This window comes from Ailuropoda melanoleuca, chromosome 6, assembly GCF_002007445.2.
Source record: "Ailuropoda melanoleuca isolate Jingjing chromosome 6, ASM200744v2, whole genome shotgun sequence".
Classification (NCBI taxonomy): domain Eukaryota; kingdom Metazoa; phylum Chordata; class Mammalia; order Carnivora; family Ursidae; genus Ailuropoda; species Ailuropoda melanoleuca.
In genome coordinates, this window is record NC_048223.1 from 104,105,057 (window position 1) to 104,125,556 (window position 20,500).

Genomic DNA, 20,500 nt, shown 5'->3' on the forward strand with positions numbered 1-20,500 from the left:
CTCTGACAGGGATTCAGAAGGGGTTTTCCCTGTACAGTGAATCTGTTCCCCTTTGGAGGTGGCAGGTAGCATCTTGGAGCTTACACATCCCTTGACATTACTTAAAACCATTTTACGTGTTATTGGAAGAGGACTTAAGCCTTCAGTACCAAACCTTTCTTGAGGATTTTTGAGTTTTAGGGTCTGTGTATCTCAGTGAATAATAGATCTTTAATACCAACTCAAGTACAGATAGCACCCATTTTAAAGAAAAAAAAATTACTTGGCTACCCAGTGTTGACCCTATGTTTAACAAATTAGATACGTGTAAATAAAAACCAGGCATAAGCTCCTTTTGCGCTCTTTGAGTTGGAATTTGTATAAACCACAGCAGACTAGTAATTAACATTTTAAACGTGTCAGTGATATTGTTTGGCTGCTGGGAAAGTGCCACTGGTCCCTGTAAGGCCAGGGGCTCTGGTGCACACACTTGGGTCTCCGCGCGCCCAGCTATGACTGACCCTTCAGCCCTTGGTTCAGTTTGAGTTCCGCTGAATGTTTGTGCAGGATGTTGTGCTGTTATCTGACCTCCACTGGGTGTGACTGGATTTTTTATTTTTGGTCCTCCTCTGTCCCTTTCTCTCCTGTTCAGTGCTCCTCACACTTTCACACGTGCAGAGGAATCGCTTGCGGATGCCGTGGGACTGGGGTAGAGTCTGAAATGCTGCTTATTCCTGACAAGCTCCAGTTGATGGAGCAGCAGGGCTTAGCCATGATGGTTCAGGTAGTAGGAGCAACTTCTTCATGATGCAATCGTTAGCCCTCAGGCACTGGCGCTGACCTCTGGTGGTGGCATTTGGTTAGAAGATGGTCAACCAGATGGTCCAAAATATGTGTACATTAATTTTTGACCATCAAAAGTTTGGGTTTTTTTAATTTAAACATTCACGAAGGGCACGTGCTGTCCCACATCTGCATCTCTGGACTCAGATTGGAAAACAGTTGCTAGGGAACATTTGAGCCACAGAACAGACCCTTTTTGGGTCATGCTTCCCTTCATACAGGGCAGTGCTGTTGAACTTAACCTGACGTTCGCGTCCCTGGGATTCAGTTACTTCCTTTCAGGTGTCAAGCCCATGGACTACTTTGTGATGGTGTTATTAAAACCAAAACCAAGACAAAACAGGAACTCGAAGGGGAGCAGGAGATTGCGTCCACGCTTAGCATCTGGGGCCCGAGGGAGTCTTTGGCCTTCCTGGGTCCGCCGCATCCGCTGACCCCTTGATCTTGGCACCGAGGCTAGGGCAGGCTCCCACCTTGTGGCCAGGTACAGCACCAGACTGCCTTTGGTGCTTTCTGGATGCTTAGGAGCTTTGAGGAGAGTTCCCAAATAACCTTCCTCCAAGAAAGGTGAGGGCGCTTGTGATGGTAACGTTACTTGGGAAGCCAGCTTTGCCTGAGACAGCGAGGCCTGCCTTCTCTTCTGTCAGCTTGAACATGGAGCCCTAGCTCTCCCTTGAGGAGCCTGTCATGTCCTGTGCTGATCTGTGTGTGTTGTGATACGCCAGAGTGTAGAGTAAAGCTGTGGGTGTTTCAGACGTCACACTGGTATGTAGCTCCTTATGGGGAAAAAGTCCTTACCTAAGGACACCTGATTGGTCGCAAGGCCAGGCAGGCCATTTGCTCATGGGGGCGGCTTCGATTTGTAGACTGGTAGGTTTCTTTGGAAATGGTCACTTTGGGGAGCCATTGACACACGTACAGGAATAAAATGTCTCTTGGATGTTTCTAAAACCTGCCATCCGGAAACGCTTCACTTGGATAGCAAGAAGTACAGGGACGGGCCGTTTTCAAAATGTGGGATGGTAGACTCCTCTGAAGGTAGAATCAAAAGAACCACGGGATCTTTTAATCCGTTGCAGTTTTATAAACGAAGGAAAATGGGCCTGGCGCGGTGGTTCCTTCATGTTGATGCCTGACAAAGTTTTCACCAGTTTGAGACAAAGAGGAATAAAGACAGCTGCAGTGAGATCTTCATGAAATTACATATATTCAGTTTAAAGACCTGTCTGTTCTGAAATTATATATTTTCTGTATTTTGAGGGTGAAGATGTCTGGTCTGCTGCGAAATGGTGCTTAGACTAGATGGCTGTGTTTTTAAAAATATCTATATGAAGTGAAAATTCGGCAGTGCCGTGTCTGAGGCTGGAGGGATGTTTTACCAGTTCTGGGAATCCGCGCACGAGGAACCGGGGACCCCGTGGACCCCCTCGTGGCCTGGTCAGTGTCTGCTTGGTGGGCTGCAGAAGATGACTGAGCGTGTCCCGAAGGACAGAGGAGAGATGAGCTGAGATGGCTAGGATCCAGAGCTTTGAGTCTTTGTGCGGCTGTCCTTGTTCAGTTTGCGGACTCACAGCCACCATGGCTACAGGGGAGTTTCCTGAGAGGCTGGGGTACACAGAGGCTCAGAGCTGGGGCCGTTGTTCACAAACAGAGCCTCATAGCCATGATTCCCAAACTCGCATGCCAGAATCAACTGGAGAGCTTTATGAAAATCCTGCTGCCCAGGTTGCACCCGTAGGAGTTAAATCAGAATGCCTGGGAGTGAGAGCCAGACATCAGGTTTTTTGTTTGTTGTTTAAATCCCCAGGTGTTTCCAGTACACAGCAAGAGCTGGGAGTCTCTGCCTTTGAGTTGGCTTGGCAGGGGTTCTGTGGTGCGTGTACTGCCCCTGGAAAAGCTCCTTTGCCAGAGGCAGACCCTGTATTGTTATTTACAGTCTTTTGGGGGAGTGGCTGTTACCCTGCTGGTTCTGAGGACAATTATAAAGAATTGTGAATGGCTGCCATAGCAGGGAGCAGGGATGCAGGGACTGCAGGATACAAAAGGCCTCAAGGCCTCCTGGCTTGGAAAACAAATGATGCGGGTCCCCTGGACACCCAGGAAGATGGAAGTCGTGATGAGGCTCTGTTGGTTTGATGCTTCCTCTTGATTTTCTGCATAGAAATTCGGGTTACGATATGGTCCTGCAGCCGCTGTTGAGCTAATGACTGCAGACACAGCCACAGACATATATGCGAACTCCCCGATACAAGGTCAAGGGTTAGTGAAGGAAGAAATGGATAAGTAACTGCCGAGATCTGTACCATCTGGTGCTTGGTTTTATTGTTCACAGTCTCTATTATGTCCCTACCCGTCCTCTTCTTTCCCTCCTCTCTTAAGGGACCCTGCCTCTGCGGCCAGTCACTGCCTCACATCTGATCTTTCCTGCCAGCTTCCGACTTTTGCTTCCTTAGTGACCCCCTCTTCTCCCTCTATACTCCTCTCCCCTGCCTCCCTTCTCTCCCCCGTCCTGGATCTCCATCCTGATCTTCCTCTTAACCTTCACTCATTCTTCTGCTTCAGCCTTTCTTGGTGGACCCCTTCTTGATGGACTCTTCTGGAAGGGACTGTGTCCTGTCCCCCCTTCCCACTGTTTATATCCGCGCTCATGGTGCCCATCTTCCCGTCACTTAGAGCAAACTTCTGCTAAGATAAGTGACTCCCCCTCTCTCCCTTACATTTCCTTCTTCCTTCTGCTTTCACCAAACTGTGTGGATCCCTTATCCATAGCTTCTCCCTAGCCACCTTCTTCCAGCCCTGTGGTTCCCAGCCTGGTGGGAGCCTGGACTTCTGGAGCTGAGCCCCTGTACGCAGGCACCGGCCTCACTAGTCCATCACCCCAGGAGCTCCACGGCCTCCCCGGCTTTCCAGACTGTTCTTGCAGCCCCATCTGCCCCATCTTCCTGCACAAACCCAGTGAGCCTGGCGGTCTGCTGTCTCCCACCTCTGACCGGCCCTCCCTTCTCTTGGCTCAAATCCTACTCCTTAGATTTTCCTTCCTGTACAAAATCTGTAGAACAGGAAGTGATTTTTTTCTCCAAATCCCTTGGATTCTTACCATCTTTTTCCTCATGGAGAGTTTTTGTTGACCGCCTTGTGCCATCCGTCTTGCACCGCTCCTGTCTGCCTCGTGTGTTGAAACTCTCGAGTGGCAAGGACGGTCTCTGCACAGGACCCCACGGTCTCTCCAGGGCCCCGTGTGCTGTGCGGTCCGGGTTCCCGGCCCCTGATTGTCGGCAGGGTGATTTTACATTATGGATAGCGTTGTCAGCTCCTTTCTTACAGCAAGAGAGTTGGTTGGGAAGTGATCAAACTGGTATTTTGAGTGAAGGAAAACCTAAAAGATACAGTAGATCGTTTTCTAAAGAAGCGATTTGAGGAAAGTCTCCATAACTGGGAATTTAGTGTGTAACGATAGGGAGTGTTCAAAATAACCATGGGCGTTAGTGGGCAGTGTAGCGAGCACATTGGTCAAGAGCTTGTTCTGCCCTTACTTAACCCTTCTGAGCCCCTCTTCTGATTTGTAAGAGGATGGGGGTAATTCTGTGTGCTTCATGGAGTTATGAGCATTTGAGTGAATTGATGAAGTACTGACTTGTTAGCACAGTTCCCCTTCAATAAGTGGTACCGTAATTTTTATTCTCGAATCATAAGGGATGTACCGTAAAGGAACCCGTCACTGGAGAGGCGGCCACCTCTGAACAAGAGCCGTTTGGTGTCTGACTAGGCTATTCCAGTCACCTGGAAAATGCGTGTTAGGCGCCTTCCGTGCAGGGATCAGGTGGGCCCTCAGGCTAGCAGGGTGAATGAGGCATCCGCAGGCCATCCCAGGGGAACTGATGCGTGAAGCTGTGGACAAGTTAGAGGAAGAGAAGGTGAGGGAAGACTTCAGGGAGAGGTTTTGTCCTGATGTAAGGAGACTTGCTAAGGTGCTTTTGCAAGACTGTGAGGAGGAAGTTTGGGGGTGTTGCAGTGCCCGTGGGGGTCTGGGCGACAAGGGGCCCAGCCTGCAGACACAGAATGCTGTGTTAGCAGGACCAGAGTGAGTTCTGTCCCTAGAGCCCATTTAGTCCATGGCCACTAACGGTGTTCACCCTTCATCCTGATGCTGTTCCAACTCGGGTTCCTGCAAGACCAGGTCTTCCCCAGTGTTTGTCCCCCTGATGGGGCGAGAGCACCATCTTTTTATTACTGGAGGGTTCCTGAAGAATCCATGCATGAACCTGGGATGCTGGGAAAAAATACTAAGCAGACTCACAGAAGTTAAACCTCAAGTGGTTATATCTCTGCATCTCCAGCCAAATCCAATTTCCATGTTCAAGATGAATTAACCCTCTCTGCTAAGTGGGAAGGAGTATGTGAGGCTTTCTCCTGGGATGGTTGGGAAAGGAATTCAGACAGAAATCTGAGGGAGGACAAATATTGCACAGAGCTTGCTGGACTGAACACGCTCCCCTTTTCTTCTCACAGGGGAAAGTGGAAGTAGAAGCTGGGAAGGAAGGTATGAGATTCGAAGCCAGCGCTTTCTCCTACTACGGTGTGATGGCTCTCACAGCCTCACCAGGTGAGCGCCCCTCCTCCACTCCTTGGGGCAGGGCTGGGTTTTAGGACAGAACGCCCTTCCACGGTCACCTTTCTGTACCTGCCAGCTAGCCCTGTTTATGTACGTCTGGAACTTTTTATTGCATCGTTATCATGTGTACCAGAACCCCCCGCACAAATCACAAGCCTGTGCCCCCATGAACTTTCACCCAGCCAGCACTCCCATGTGAAGTGGCCCCCCCAGTTCAAGAGAGAAATGTCACCCACCCCACGGACCCCACTGCCACCACACCCTCGAAGTCACTGTCCCCCAGACCGCTGCCTTGACTTCTAAGCGTAGACTAGTTTTGCCTGTTTTTGAACTTGGTGCAAAAGGACTGATGTGGGATGTGTTCTCTGGAGTCTGGCCCCTCTGACCCAGAGTCGTCCTTGTCACATCTGTCGCTGTTGCTGTGTGTGCTTACACCTTACTTTTTCTCATTGCCGTGCAGTGGTGCATTGTGTGAATACACAATAGTGTACTGTGTTCGTTGCCGTTGGACATGGGGTAGTGTCCTGTCGGGGGCCAGCGCTGTGTGGCTGCGCCGACCCTCGTGCACGTCTTCCGGCGCGTGTGTGCGCGCGTTTGTGCCGGGCATCTGCGTGGGAGTGGTACCTTGCGCAGTGCGCGCTGCTGCCTGGACTGACGCGTGTTCCAGTTGCTCTCTACCTACCGCTAGATGTTGTTGAGTCTTTCAAATGTTCGCTGTTCTGGAGGTTTTTAAATTTGCGTTTTCCTGAGGATGAACGAGGCTGTTAATGGATATTTATTGCCCCTAGCCAACTCTTGTCTAGACAGCTGGTCAGGTGAGTCTGCCAGCTAAGGAGGGGTGTGCTCTATGGTGTCGACTAAGTGTTCTGGGCAGCAGACGCCAGCAGGTGGTACCTAGTAGGAACATGGAGCGCAGATAGCTCTGGCTCTCGGGGCTTGAACGGTCCCTCTTGCTTGCTTGCCTTGCAGTCCCCCCCCCCCCCCCCCCCCCCCCCCCCCCNCCCCCCCCCAAGCGGGACCGGTGCTGACAGGTAAACAGAGGTGTTGGAGTGCCACCTTGTGGCCACAATGCCAAATGACATGCTGCGCTAGGAAACTTACAAACCCCAAACTTAAAAACAGACCATCCTAAAACAACCTGGGCACTTCTGGAAACCAGTCTCCAAAGGGGAGGGGATACCCCCAGACGCATCTTTTTGTGAGCTTAGTCTTTGTCTGCCGCCCCACACAGTGTTCCGGGCACCCAAAGATGTTACTACAGTTAGGAAGCCAAGGAAACGTTGAAGATTCTCTCCTCAGCCTCCCCTGCCCCAGCATCTTCTCACTACCCTCCTGTGGGGTTTTCAGCCACATTCACCAGCCTCCCCATTGTCAGCTGCTGATGCACACCAGTGTGAACATGGGCCACTTAACTGCGAGTGTTGTAAACTTGAAGGTGATCTGTTCTCACTGCTCGTGAGGAGGCTGGGTGGTCCCAAACTAGTTTGCGAGGCCCTGGGCCACAGCTGCAGTCTCCCTGCACATGGGTGGCTGCCTTTGAGAAAGGTCCTTGGCTTCCTCCTTTCTAAAAGGACATAACAAGGTGACCTCATGTGACTGTGAGAAGAACAGAATATGATAATGTTTATCCGTGCGAATGCTTTGTAAGCTTGAGAGCACAGAGGAGATGTCGGTGGAAGAGCTGGGTGTTGAGCTCGTGACCGCTGTATGGCAGCCAGATTAGCCTCAGGTTAGCAGAGTCAGATTTAGAAGATGGCTTTGAAAAGAAAGTTGCAAGAGTAGGGAGACAATCTTACTGATCACTGGTTCTTGAAACCTAAACATTAGCCCAATTTATAGTGAACTGTGGGTTCATGTAAAGGCAAATCCCATTCAAAAAGGAGTTGAGGAGCAGGTCTCCCATACAGGAAGCCTGTGGGGCTGCAGCAGCCTGGCCTCCTTGGGAAATGCCAGGAAGGAAGGGGATCTCGTTAATAGCATCTTACTTATTACAAAGCCCCGTATTTAACTTGACAAGTAGGATTAGGGATTTTGTGTATTCGTTGAGAGATACAATTAGTGCCCTAATCTCAAGATAATTTCCATTTATTGTTGATTGCCTAGGAAAATCCTACAATAATCAGTTTCAAGACCTGCCCAATTGTGTGTCAATTATACTGCAATTTAAACACAAAAACAGAGGGGCACCTGGGTGGCTCAGTCGGTTAAGCATCTGCCCTCAGCTCAGGTCATGATCCCAGAATCCTAGGATCGAGCCCTGCCTCCGGCTCCCTGCTCAGCGGGGAGTCTGCTTCTCCCTTCCCCCCCCCCATGCTCTCTATCTCAAATAAATCTTTCTTAAAAATTAAAAAAAAGGGGGGGGGCGCCTGGGTGGCTCAGTCGTTAAGCATCTGCCTTTGGCTCAGGGTGTGATCCAGGAGTCCTGGGATCGGGCCCCACATCAGGCCCCTCCGCTGGGAGCCTGCTTCTTCCTCTCCCACTCCCCCTGCCTGTGTCCCCTCTCTTGCTGGCTGGCTGTCTCTCTCTGTCAGATAAATAAATTAAATTTAAAAAAAAATTAAAAAAAAAAACAAAAACAACAAAGCAGAAACAAAAAAAAAAAAACCCTGCCTAGGAAATAGGACTCGTGCCGGGGAGGGCAGTGTTGATTGGACTTTTCAGTCAGACAGACCTGACTCTCTGAGTAGCAGGGACGAGGATGACTTTGGTCCGCCATTTCCGGGAGACCTGTGCGGAACGTTTTTTATTTACTTTCCTCTAATACTTTGAACTTTCAAAGTATTCCGACAGAATATCAGGTCAAAATAACGAGACTGAGGATGTCCGTGAATCAAATACCTAACTGCTTGCCCCAGGTAGGGACGCTGTAGGCTCTGCTGGCGCGGGCGGCTTGGGTCATGCTCTTGGGTCAGTTGATTAATTGTGCCCCCCTTTCGTATGGCTCATTGTGATTTAAATCCTTAAGAAGAGCACGTTTTGAGCTCTAAGCCCCAATAGAGCATTAATGGCTTAAGAGATTTTTAGGCTAGTAGAGAAGCATTTGAATAGGATTTCTTCTGATTTCAGGCTCCCTGTATTCCTCTTCCTGGAAAGCAGTGTGTGTTCCTTCTCAATTTCCGTAGTATCGTGCAGGCTTTTGCGTTTCTGAGATCGAATGCTCCTGTCCCCTGAGTGCAGAGATCTCCTTTCTTGCCCTTTGACGCGGTCTCACCCTGTTTTTCTCCATTTTTCAGTTCCTCTGTCCCTGTCTCGTACCTTTGTTGTCAGCAGAACAGAGTTGTTAGCCGCAGGTTCTCCAGGTAACTGCATGTTTCCTTTTTCATAATTCTTTCGGTTGCCTCCCTTGACCCCACAAAAGCCTGGCGGGCCAGATCTGTTCCCTTTATGTGGTCAAGGCTGTTTGCAGTTTCGCCGTGAGGTCTCAAACTCCGCGCCTGCAGACCCGGGAGTGAGCTGCCCGGGAGCGGAGAAGCCTACGGCAGTCGGGAGGACGCGGGGGCCTGGCAGGCGGGCTGCGGGCGCGCGCAGGGCCGACCCACAGAAAGCGAGCGCGGTGCCCACCTGGATCGTCACTGCTCCCGGCCCGGCCCCCGCGACGCCGCTGACCTTGGGTTTTCAGGGCATCACAAGGGGGCTGCTCCTGGTTCTTTGACCTCAGCAACGTCATGGCGTGTGGAGCTTGCAGAGGCCCCAGGCCTCAAAACCTGGGGGTGCTTCTCCAAAAACACATTCAGCCCAGAGCCTCCAGGACTGTGAACGAGCACCCCGTCTGCCAAGGCCCTGGTGCTCCCGGTTCCGTTCCTTTGGTCCTTGTCCTGGGATCCGTGTGAACGGGGCCCGCGCGTCCCTGCCTGCATCAGGCCGGGGCTGCGCTTCTGTCTCCCTCTGTCTTGTGAGCGGGCTCTGTGCTCGTTCCTCACCGGCTGCCGGGTGCTGCCCTGCAGGAGAGCTTGGTCATGCCTGCCTGATACATCCAGCAGCTAAAAAGAAAGGCAGAGGTTTAATCTTCCTTTAATTAAAATTGCTGAGCTTTTGGTAGTACAATTTTTCCGTATTTATTTTGTTCCACACAGCTTATATTTTAAAATCTGATGAAATTGGCGTTTCCTAATCCAGATTGAGCAAATCTCGCAGATGCTGATATTTAGTCAGAGAGGCAATACTTATGTTCCCTCAGGTCTTTGCTCTGAAAAAGCTTGGGGTGTGTGGGGATAAGATCTTATTTGTAGGACTGTTTGAGTCAAACCAGCTGGTAGAAGATACCTGATATACAACATACATACGTATGCACGGAAACACGTGTTTGTGTATTTGTGTATGTGTATATACGTTCATGTTTTTCCTCCCTGTTTTGTTTGCCGGCATCGGCTATGTGTCTAAGATATCACAGACGCTGAACAAGAGTGACTTTTGGGTGAAGCTCATGAAATGTCATTACTTGTATTTTATTTTTCCCACGCAACTTAGAGCTTTCTTAGCTGTGTCCACTCTGTCTGGTCCTGTAATAATTTTAAAAACCAAAATGCCATTTTGTGGGTGCAGGCCTTCAGGATGCTGGCATTACAATAGTAGGGTACCGAATAAGTGGAGGTTGAACTAAACCAGTGATTTCCAGCCTATTCCAGAAGGTGCTTTGTGGTTCTGTTAGAGGAGGCTGGGAATGTTTCTTTAGAGTATCTTTCTGGCTCACTCCTAAAAAGAGAGAATTCCTAGGTGAGATGACTAAAAAGCAGAAAAAAACAGTGCTAAGAAGGCATAAGAGGAATTGAAATGGAAAGGTGTTTTTGTTACCATAATTATAAAAATTTGGCACATAAATTTGGCCACAAAACATGACCTGAACTGGGGCCTGGCCACTTGAAGTCTTTATTCTCTTTGGTGTGAATACTCGTCTGTCTCACTGCATGTTGATGAAAGGCTGGTCGTGCTGGGTCCCTGTCACACTTGCTGCTGCAGAAAGCGTCCCGGAAAACGGGGTCTGCTTCCCCAGACTGCGGCCGGGACGTCGGGCAGTGGGTTCCTGGCAAAGGCGGGGGCTCATCTCACAAAACTGAGGGCAGTGGGTTGAGAGGAAATGGAGTAGAAGTCTAGATACCTTGGGGGAAACCAGAGAGATTGCCCTTTCATCGTCTTCATGTGGAAAGAACAGGAGACTCAGAGTTAAGGCCTCTGACATCTGCCTGCCAGTGCACAGTCTGATCAGTAAGCAGGGAGCCCTTCGAACATTTCGGTTTTTTAACCTTCCAATTAACACACAAAGGTAAACACTGTCTATAGAAATGGTGATGTGATTTGGGGTTAGAGCCCAGGGATACAGTGGGATCCGTCAGCCTGAGCGATGCTCTCACAAGTGTAGAAAGGCGCGGACCTGAGCTCGGCGCCTAGCGGGGGGGTCTGGGACGAGGCAAATAGGAAGTAGAACAGTGGTAACTGGGCTTCTCCATGGGCTAGTTATTAGGCATCAGATACTGTGCTAAGCACTTTATACAGTATCTCCTTTGGAACCCTTATCGGACCTTATGAGGCGGGAACTATTACCCACCTTTTACATAGAGATGGGGAATCTGAGGCTTCGGTCATCTGATCAAAGTTCCCTCCTGCTGAAGAGAAAACGTAATAAATTACTCATTTGCCTTGTTCTCTTAGAAGATAAGTGGAAGCAACCAGAGGAAATGCTACTCTGAGTTTAACTTTGAACAACAGAAAATCTGACAAAATTGTAGGGGAAGTTGTGCTGTGACAGTTTTAGGAGAAAGGGAACTCGCCATTTGAGGTTCACTGAGTACTTACCATTTTTGGTTCTGGTGATCATATTTTAAGAGCTGAGTGGAAGGAATCTCAGACGGTGGTCAGGACGGGGTGAGAGGTGGCGAAACGTGACGTGAAGGACGTCGGAAGCATTTAGTTGGACAAAAGGAAGCCGAAGGAGAACACAACTATCTTCAGACTTTTCAGGGTTCTTTCAAGTAGCAGAGGAGTGGCGGTCCCTCATGGAGCTCTGTGGAGTGGCGGGGGGACTGCGTCAGTCTGAGGGGGTGGATTTTGATGGGCGTGATGGCAGATGGGGGGAGTTGACGGGATGACCAGCCGAGGGCCAGCTCCTCTGTGGGAGTGTCTGTCAGGGGCATGCTGCAAAGACAGACCAGCCTGATCTCCATCAGAATCGGTCCCCTCTAGTCCTGTGATGATAGATTTGATTGGAAAAGCAAAAATGGAGGCAGCCTTGATGAGGGTGGGGGTGGGTTTTATTTTCAACAAAATGTATGTTAGGAGCTGTGGTCAACTTGCCTTTGAGAGCAACAACGCTAGACTCACTGAATTTCCTTTCACTTTGTTTTAACGAACAAATACTATCCATCTCCTCGAAGACTCCTGCAAGACCTACGATCCTTAAGCCTTTTAAGAGTTTGGTGTCTTCTAGTGTTCCTGAAATGCTGAGACACCCTTGGGCTGCCCGATAGGGATGTGATTGGGGTCAGAGACAAAGATAATAGGTTCAGTTAGGGGGCATGGTATGGTATGAACAGACAGAACTCTTTCGATCCCTTTAAAACACTTGTTAGTTGACAAACATTCTCAAGAGTACTTTGCTTTTGCTTCTGGCAACATAACAAAATGCTGCCCTCCCACGCCCCATGTTTTCTATGCGGGAGCTTCTCTCCCCACGGCCTGTGCATGTCACAGCACTCGGGGATGCGCACAGGTGCGGTCAGAGCCTCAGGAAGGAGTGTGTGTATGTATGTGTGTGTGTGCTGTGTATGTATGCATGCACGCACACACACGGGGCCGAGCGGGGCAACTGACCGGACCCCTTGCTGACGGGAGGCCTTCTAGGTGGTGAGCTGTATGACACTCAGGCACCTGGTGTAAGTTGATTGAACTGGTCTATTGATGACTACTTTTTTTTTTTTTTTTAAAGATGTATTAGACAGAGAGAGAGACAGCCAGCGAGAGAGGGAACACAAGCCAGGGGGAGTGGGAGAGGAAGAAGCAGGCTCCCAGTGGAGAAGCCTGACGTGGGGCTCGATCCTGGAACGCCGAGATCATGCCCTGAGCCGAAGGCAGACGCTTAACGACTGCGCCACCTAGGCGCCCCATGATGACTACTTTTTATTACTTGGATAATTAAGAACTGACTTGTTGGTTCTATCTATCTCACGTAAAAAGTTCTGGGGTTTGCTTTCCCCTTTTCTAGGTGAAAACAAGTCACCCCCTCGCCCCTGTGGCTTGAACCACTCAGACTCTCTGAGCCGAAGTGACCGGATTGACGCCGTAACGCCGACCCTGGGGAGCAGCAGTAATCAGCTCAACTCTTCGTTCCTTCAAGTCTACATCCCTGACTACTCGGTGCGAGCCCTTTCCGACCTTCAGTTTGTGAAGGTAAGCCCAGAGCGCGCGGCCTGGCTGGGCCTGGCCACCGGAGGTGACCCCCCACAGCACGTTGTCGGTGCCCCAGCCCTGCGCCTGGGCTTCCCCCTTGTCGTTTGGGTGTCCCGCCTCCAGCTCCTGTGCCTAGCCGAGACTCAGGCTCGGGGAGACAGCCCTCTCCCTGGCTCCGTCAGATGCAGCTTTGTCAAGGAGGGAGAGCTGGAGAGAGAAAGAATAAACCTTTTCCAGCAAGTCCTGATGAGCTCGTGACTCTAGTCAGTCTGGGTGGTCCCGGAAGGGCTGAGATCGGAGACCCTGCAGACTTCCTGAGATGGGGTGGGAGGAACCCTCCGCTACCTCTCTGTCCCGAGTCAGGGTTCTTTTCTTAGTCTGGAATAAGGACGTCTTCTGAACTGAAGAACGAGCCAGCTTCAGCTGATGGAAGCCTATCTCCATTTTCCAGTCTCTTTGAAATGTTGAGACGAAAAGTTGGAAATGGCTTATATCAGTAAAAACTGACTTGTTCGCCAGAGTCCACTTGAACTTGGATAGTGGTTCAGTTTATCTTCGAGGATGATCCTTTCCTAGAAAAACTATGCGGGCCTCGCGGGGGAGTTTAACATGTAATGTGCTGTCGAGACAAGAACACCTAAAAATAAGCATTCTCTTGGTTTGTCTCCTGTACTGTCTCGTGGCCCCAGATCTCAAGACAGCAGTACCAAAATGCCTTGATGGCATCCCGGATGGACAAAACCCCTCAGTCTTCAGACAGTGAAAACACTAAAATTGAATTGACTCTTACGGAGCTGCACGACGGGTTGCCAGACGAGACCGCCAACCTGCTCAACGAACAGAACTGTGTGACGCACAGCAAGGCCAATCACAGCCTGCACAGCGAAGGGGCCATCTAGGGCGCCCGCGCCGACCCTCACCCCCAGTCCCAGGGCCCCAGGCCAGCTGGCCGAGAATCCCATTAGTGTGAGCTTGTGTGCCATGCTGCATCCTGCAACCTCCTGAGACCAAAGACTTTGTCCCCTTCCCGGAAGCCGCGGCAGAGGATTGCAGGGGCAGGAGCGGGAGCTGGAGGTGTGACACCAATGGCTAGGGCATGGCATTTGAGATTTCGGAGATGAACTTCTTCCACCCAGATAGAATCATGTTTATGTTTTCGGTTGTACCTTTTATCTTTATTCACTCTTCTCCTTCCTCAATTTGCATGAAGTTGAAAATTGTTGCGGATCCCCCCCTTCCCCCAAGAGATCATGTTTTTAAACAGTGTCTTTTGCAGAGTTTTACGTTGTTCTGTCTGAACTCTGCCGTGACTCCATGATGTGACCCGAATCGAATGGACTCATGGACTCGCTCCTCGGGCCCTGCGTGGCCCTCCTCCGCCCTCCTCGGCCCTCCTCGGCCCTCCTCGGGAGGGGCACGTCTCCTCCGGGCCCAGTGGGTGTCACTGTGGAACTTGAAGGATGAATGAAGAAAACTGTGGCCGCAGACCTGCCAAGTCTGTCCCACTGTGGGGCGGAGCCTGGGGCCCCGCCGTCGCCTCTGTGAGCTCAGTGTTGTTTTAAGTTAATGTTTAACCGTGTCCCTTTCCCTCAGAAAGGTTTAACATTTGCTTGGAATGTGATTTTTGCTCCTACTCTAAGGAATTTTTATCACCAAAATGAATGTTAATGAATTTGAAGCCCATGGTTTATCATTGGCCAGAGGCAAGGTGACTTCATCCCGCGGTTCCTCCAGCCCGGATTCTCCAGCCCAGCCAGGCCTCCTCCCCAGCCCAGCGCCCCCCACCTCAGAGTGCCGTGCCCACCTCCCCGTCCTTGCTCGTGTTGACCCAGGATGCTGCTACACAGATGCCAAATGGAATCTTCCACAGGGCCTTTGAGTAACCGCAGTGTGGCGTGCAAGCTCCTCCCCCCCCACCGGGATGTGCGCAATTGTCCGAAAAGGAGTTGGGCGGCCAGCTGCGCTCTGTGCTCCGTGCCCAGAAGGCGTTTCCACACCCAGATGTTTAAAGGAGGGAACTCTGGGGACTGCCGACCCCTGCCCCTCCTCCCAGGGAGCCCAGTGTCCCTCTTCCCCTCTGTCCCTGGGCTCCTGGGGCCCAGCAGTGGCTGTGTTCCTTGCCCGAGGACCTCTGTGCCTCCCGCCTCCAACGCGGCCCGTGCCGGAGACGCTGCCTGTCCAGCCCAGGGTCGGTTTGGCCCCAAACAGGGATTCAGAAACCAAATGTGTGTTGTGGCCATTTCATGTGTGTCTCTGCCTTATTTTAATAACCAAATTCATCACGTGTAGTGAAATTAATGTCAGGAGGTACTTCTTGAGTGACCGAATCCTTAACTGTCTTATCTGTTTAAGTGTTAGCCCAAGGGATATGTGCATTTTGTTGGCAACGTCCGTTCGTACACTGAATTACTGAGCTGAGTCCATAGTGACCGCAGTGCGTGGGGAGGCTTGCCCCTCCGTGCTGACCCCGGTCGCTAGCCAAGAAGATAGCCTTTTCTCCACTTGGTCTCACTGAACGAAGGGAAGCCCCGGGCCAAGCAGCAGTTTCCTTCTCCCTCCTCAAGGTAGGACTGTGTCCCCCAGGTTGGGCTTGGGGCGGAGGGGAGCTGTGGCTGGGGAGTGACCAGCAGCACACTGGGCCTGCCTCCTGGAAAGCAGGTGGGTGGCTCCAGTGTCATAGGCACGTTTACCACAGTATTGCCTCCGGGATGTCCGTCCTGGACGGTCTTCCTCAACCTGTGCCATGCCCCTTAGGGAGGGTCACGGGGGCGCCCTCTTTGGGGGGGGGGTGCCTGCTGCTCGCACCCAACCTGCCGTGTGCCCAGGATAGATAACGTTGGTTGGACCCACACTCCGAGTATCCCCCTTTATAAACAGATCCGTCCAAGTTCAAAGGTCTCAGTCTCTAACACGTATCTAGCTGAGCACAGCCCCCGTGTGGCATGGGAACGGGGACTGTCCCCAGGGTGCACAGAAACCAGTGTTCCCCCTAAGGAAGTGAGCCCTGGGTCTTGGAAGGGGAGTGACCCTCCAGCAGCCACACCCCTACTCCAGGCCCAGACAGCGCTGGCCTTCCTGGTGGTTTGGTGGAGCCTGGCCTACCACGCTGTGGTGGTTCCTGACTTGAGGGGTCTCTGCCCCCTCAGCCTCTCCCCGCTGATGTGCTTTTCCACACGTGGCCTGTCTCAGGGTGCCTTGCTCCTGGAAGGAGCTTCTGGAATCAGAGTTAATGTGTTGGGTCTTTTTCAGAGCCCCACCGTTCCTTTATGATCCTAAAGCTCTGGAGAGGCGGGGGTTCCAGCTGCTGGCTCCTTGCCCTCAGAGCGAAACCGAGGACTTCCCAGCACGATCATACCCATGCAGTGCGGCGGCCTTGGGAGCCGTCCGCTGTGAGGTGCTGGCGGGGGCGGCTTTGCGGCGGGGGCTCCTACTCCTGGAGGATGAAATTTTAGCCTCCCAAGTTTGTATTTATTTTCTCCACACCACTCATTAGCTTGGATTACTCCTATTTTATAACAACAGGGAATCGAAAATAGTTCCTGGCTATAGTTACATCTGCTTCGGGGAAAGCTCAAGACCCTTCAGATCACACTCGCTGCCTTGAGCGATCAGATTCTCCTCCCAGGCCCTACTTTCCCTCTGGAAACTACCATCAGGCCATTGAAGGAGAAACGCTGGCTTGTGGCTTCACTGGGCAGCACAATGGTTTTGGCTTAGAAGTTCCTTGCAATTCTATGTCTATATAAAGGGGAGTCCGGCAGAGAAAGACCATCAAATATTTGAGATTGCCACGTGCAGTGGCCAATTCTTAGAATTACACCATGGCTGGACCATCCTGTCCTGGAGCTGCTGGCTTTGTAAGTGTGGAGGGGAGGGGGCTGTGAAGCAGACGCAGGTGCTGGTGTCTTGAATGCTCCTGGAGCCCTTGTCAGACCCAGCACCTGTCTACAGTGGCTTCCGTGGCCCCTGCTTCGAGCCCTGGCTCTGTGGGTCCAGACAGGGCTTCCTCCTGCTTCTGGCCACTGTAGCATCCCAAAGGTTCCACCTGAAGCTGGATCCCCAGTATCGAGATGTTCCCAGGACAGTCTGCTTTGTCTTTATAAATGAGAGGGTTTTTTGGGTTTTTTTTTTTTTTTCCTACTACCATTCAGGTTCTTTCCCTTTATTTCTCTCTGTTCTGTATTCATCAGGCAAGTCCAAAATCATATATTTAAACTTTTAGGAAAACAGAACGTTAAGATTTGTATGTACGTGGATATTGGGGTGCTAGTCAACTAGTCTAAGTCTTGGTTCTTGCATGATTTGCATTTCAAAGGGCACACCACTTAACTCTGTTCTTCCCTCGGTGCCCATGCTGACATGACTGGCTTCGCCACATGGGAGGAAGTAGGCCACCTTGCCATTTTCTGATGTTATTTTAAGGAACTTCTGTGCAAAGGTTGACTGCAAACTCCACACGAATATGGAACATTAACTGTGAATAGATTTACCTGTGCTATCCCCAGTACCGTCTGACTAAAGGACCAGCTTTTCCAAGTCTAGGAAAACAGCGGTAGATACAAGTAGAAATGCATTTGTGCTGGGAAATGGAAGTAAAAGGAATTTGGGCTAAGCAGGGACCGTGAACTTCCGCCCTCAGATTCTCTCAGGTTGAGGAGCAGACCGAAGGAGGCCCTGGCCGATTGAGCATTTGTCCTGGCTGGTCAGAAATAAGAGCAAACTGCAACCCTCTCATCTTCTGAAAACCAGCCAACGATCTGTGGCCCTCTCCACCTGTCCTGGGCCAGGATCCCAAGATTCCTCCAGGGTTTGCCGGGGTGGTCCCCAGCAAAAGACTCACCTGGGCTGGGACAAGAAAGGTGCTTAACAAAGAAGCAGCTGCCAGGGAGGGTTGGCTTGGCACACACCGCATGACCCAAGTTCTCTGATGGCCTGAGCAACAGGAGCAACTCCTCTGTCGGTTTGGACCCCAGAGATAGGTTTTTCTTGCAGGGGGTTGACTGAGCTGGCAGTTCAGGGCGCGGAGGCTTCTGGTGTGCCAGTGTGGTTTCTGAGGACAGTTTCTGGGTTGGGTTTGGTTCCACTCTAGGCTCAGGGCTAGTGGTGCTTCTGTCCAGCAAGGAAGGACCTCTGCGTGAGTTGTAGATTAATCCAGAGTTGTTAGGGATTTAGAGAATTAAGTATGGAAGGTTTGGGGTGATACAGAAACTTTCCAAGGTAAATTTATCAATGAGCAACCTACTCAGTGGATTTTTATATCTCAGGGCCATTTACAGATCTTGATCTTTTCATAGTTCTTTTGTATTCAAGTGGGCTAATAAGAGAGATGAGTTCAGAGAACTCTTAAGATGAGGTTCATTTGCCTCCATTTGAGGGTCAGTGGTGCACCCTTGCCACGCTTGCTGATGTCCCTGTCCCTCAAGGCTGTGGCAGTGGGCCTTTTTCCTCTAACGCTTGCAGGCATTCTTCCTGCAGTGAATGCTTACTTGCTGGTTTTCCTTCTGCCCTGTCTGAAGGTTCCAGAGTCCCTGGTCAGCCCGAGGGACAGAAGGAGGTGATGGCAGTTCACAGCAGCTGCAGAGCTTGGAGCAGCTCTCCTCCCGCCGTCTTGGGCTGGCTTCTTAGACCTTTGCGGTTGGCTCAGCACACATAAGCTTTCGGTCTGTGTATGCTACAGCCACTGACCTCCTTTCACCAGAAGTGTTGTAAATATCTTTTGATGGGAAATACCAGGCTGTACTTGAAGCAACATAGAAACAGAGCTTCTAATAGCAAGAGAGTAAAGTTCTAGGAATTTGTATACCAAGGTTTTTATGTACACAGCTCCAACACGTACTGCAAGAAAGAGTTGAGTTAGTCCATGTCTTTGAGTTTAGATACCTGCTTATGTTGAGTGTAAACATGAACTGGAAGAATGGCTTGCCTCGCCTGGCAGGGTATCTTCTGGCATTTGCCCACATCTGACCAACACGGATTCACTTGAGAAGTGATTCTTTTGGGGCCAGATTCTTCTTCAGGTTCACCTGGGGGAGAACTATTACAGAGACCTGGTGGGGCTTGGGTGCCTTCGTTTTTTGTTGGAGGCCCAGGCCCCTTGGTTTCCACAGCCACTCTTAGGCTCCCGGAGCAGAAGGGAGTGGGAAGGAATAAGGCCTCAGGACTTTCATTCCCCCGAGAGTCCCAGCCTAGCTTCTGATTCGTCATTCCCCGTGTCTGAAGTCTGCTGTGAAGGTGGAGTGTGTCAGTCCATTGACTTCTCTTATTTCTGGAGTCTTTTAAATCTACAAATGTATATGCTTTATTTTATATTATTATTTATTATGTACATATGCCTCTACTGTTAGTACATTGTGACTGAGATGTTTTCTAGGGCCCCTCATCCATGGAGCCTAGGGTTCTCTTGTCCCTCGAAGTGGGTGAGAAGGCAGTGGTTTCTTTCTGTTTGTCATAAAGAGGTGGCTGCTCTTATGTCAACCCGAGCATCCCCGGCCCTTTTGCTGGGCCACCACTATTCCTGATGGGACTCGTGTTTGGGATGCGGATGGAGGCAGGTCTTCTATGTTACGGCAGGGCTCTCAAGTACCTCCGGGAAATACTTAGGGGTTGTTTCCTGGTGACGGGGTCTATTCTCTGTAATGGTACAGCAGGGCTGTGGTACCAGAGCCGCCTTTCTCACTCCCACCCTCCCAAGCCAGGTTGGCACACTGGCCCCACAACAGTGATGGCCTCTGAATTCCCCGCTTGGATTGCAGAATCCATCCCTCTGGACCATGGAAGCTGCCTCCCCATCTGGGCTTCTCAGGCCTTTTCATGGTTTTGAAGCCCAATGCCAGCATTGCCTTGGCCCTCAAATAAGACCCTGCTTTGTGTCTGATTTTCATCCCCCTCAGCCCTTACTGTGTCATAGTGTACATTTCATGCTTTCCAGCAGAGAAGTTTTCCGAACACAGTGTTCAGAGCTGTGTACATAACCCTCAAGAAGCACAAATGACGTGTGTAGGTTTCCTGAGCTGATTGTCATAATGAATGCATTTTATAATTCAAATGATGTTGTAGATTTACAGTCTCTCCTATTTATTTTGTACCAATTTATTTGTAAATTTTGTGATTGTTTTAAAAGGTTTTTGTTTATTTCTATTATTCTATTTAGATAAATGATGATTTTCTGTTCACCCTTCCAGCGGATGTGTGTTCCCTTCCCCCTTCCATCTATACACCACCCACCTCAGTCCCCTGCCCGATAGCATGGCTGTGCTGGTGAGAAAGCTGGGGTTGGGTGTTGGCATGGCAACACGGCAGGGCGTTTCTTTGGACACACAGCACAGTGTTAGGTTACAAGAGAGGGATGCCAGCACCGTGCCTCGGCCTCCGCCTCCGCCCTGGAGTCGGGCATCACCAGTTCCAGGGGTGTTCTCCTTTGCAAGGATTCTAGTCCGTCAGAGCATTGTAGTCTAGGACCCGGAGGGCATCCACTCAAACGGCTCCACATTTGCCACTCAGTCACTAACAGCACACAGGTCAGCTGGGCAAACGTCCAGGCTGTTTTTTCCTAGGCAAGACCAGAGGCCCCCTTCAAGCCTCTCCGCTGGCTCTTGAAGAGGAGAACGGCTCTGTAGGTCCTCTGCTCTGTGAAGCCGAGGAGAAAGGTGTGGTAGCCGGCACAGATGGTTCACTCTCAAGTTCAGA

The 20,500-nt window shown here is 50.8% G+C and overlaps 1 protein-coding gene across 2 annotated transcripts in view; it reads left to right on the forward strand.

Annotated features, from left to right (window-relative positions):
- Positions 1 to 19,984, forward strand: part of CNNM2 (cyclin and CBS domain divalent metal cation transport mediator 2) — a 150,588-nt gene extending 130,604 nt beyond the window's left edge. Inside the window, exons 5-8 of one of the 2 annotated variants that reach the window (XM_019809427.2) lie at positions 5,332 to 5,425; positions 8,668 to 8,733; positions 12,630 to 12,814; positions 13,504 to 19,984. In XM_019809427.2, coding sequence (XP_019664986.2) covers positions 5,332 to 5,425; positions 8,668 to 8,733; positions 12,630 to 12,814; positions 13,504 to 13,713 — 555 coding nt within the window. In that variant the 3' untranslated portion in view covers positions 13,714 to 19,984. The remainder of the gene's footprint in view (positions 1 to 5,331; positions 5,426 to 8,667; positions 8,734 to 12,629; positions 12,815 to 13,503) is intronic. The other variant, XM_034663202.1, reaches the window with a different exon arrangement.
- The last annotated feature ends 516 nt before the right edge of the window (positions 19,985 to 20,500 follow it).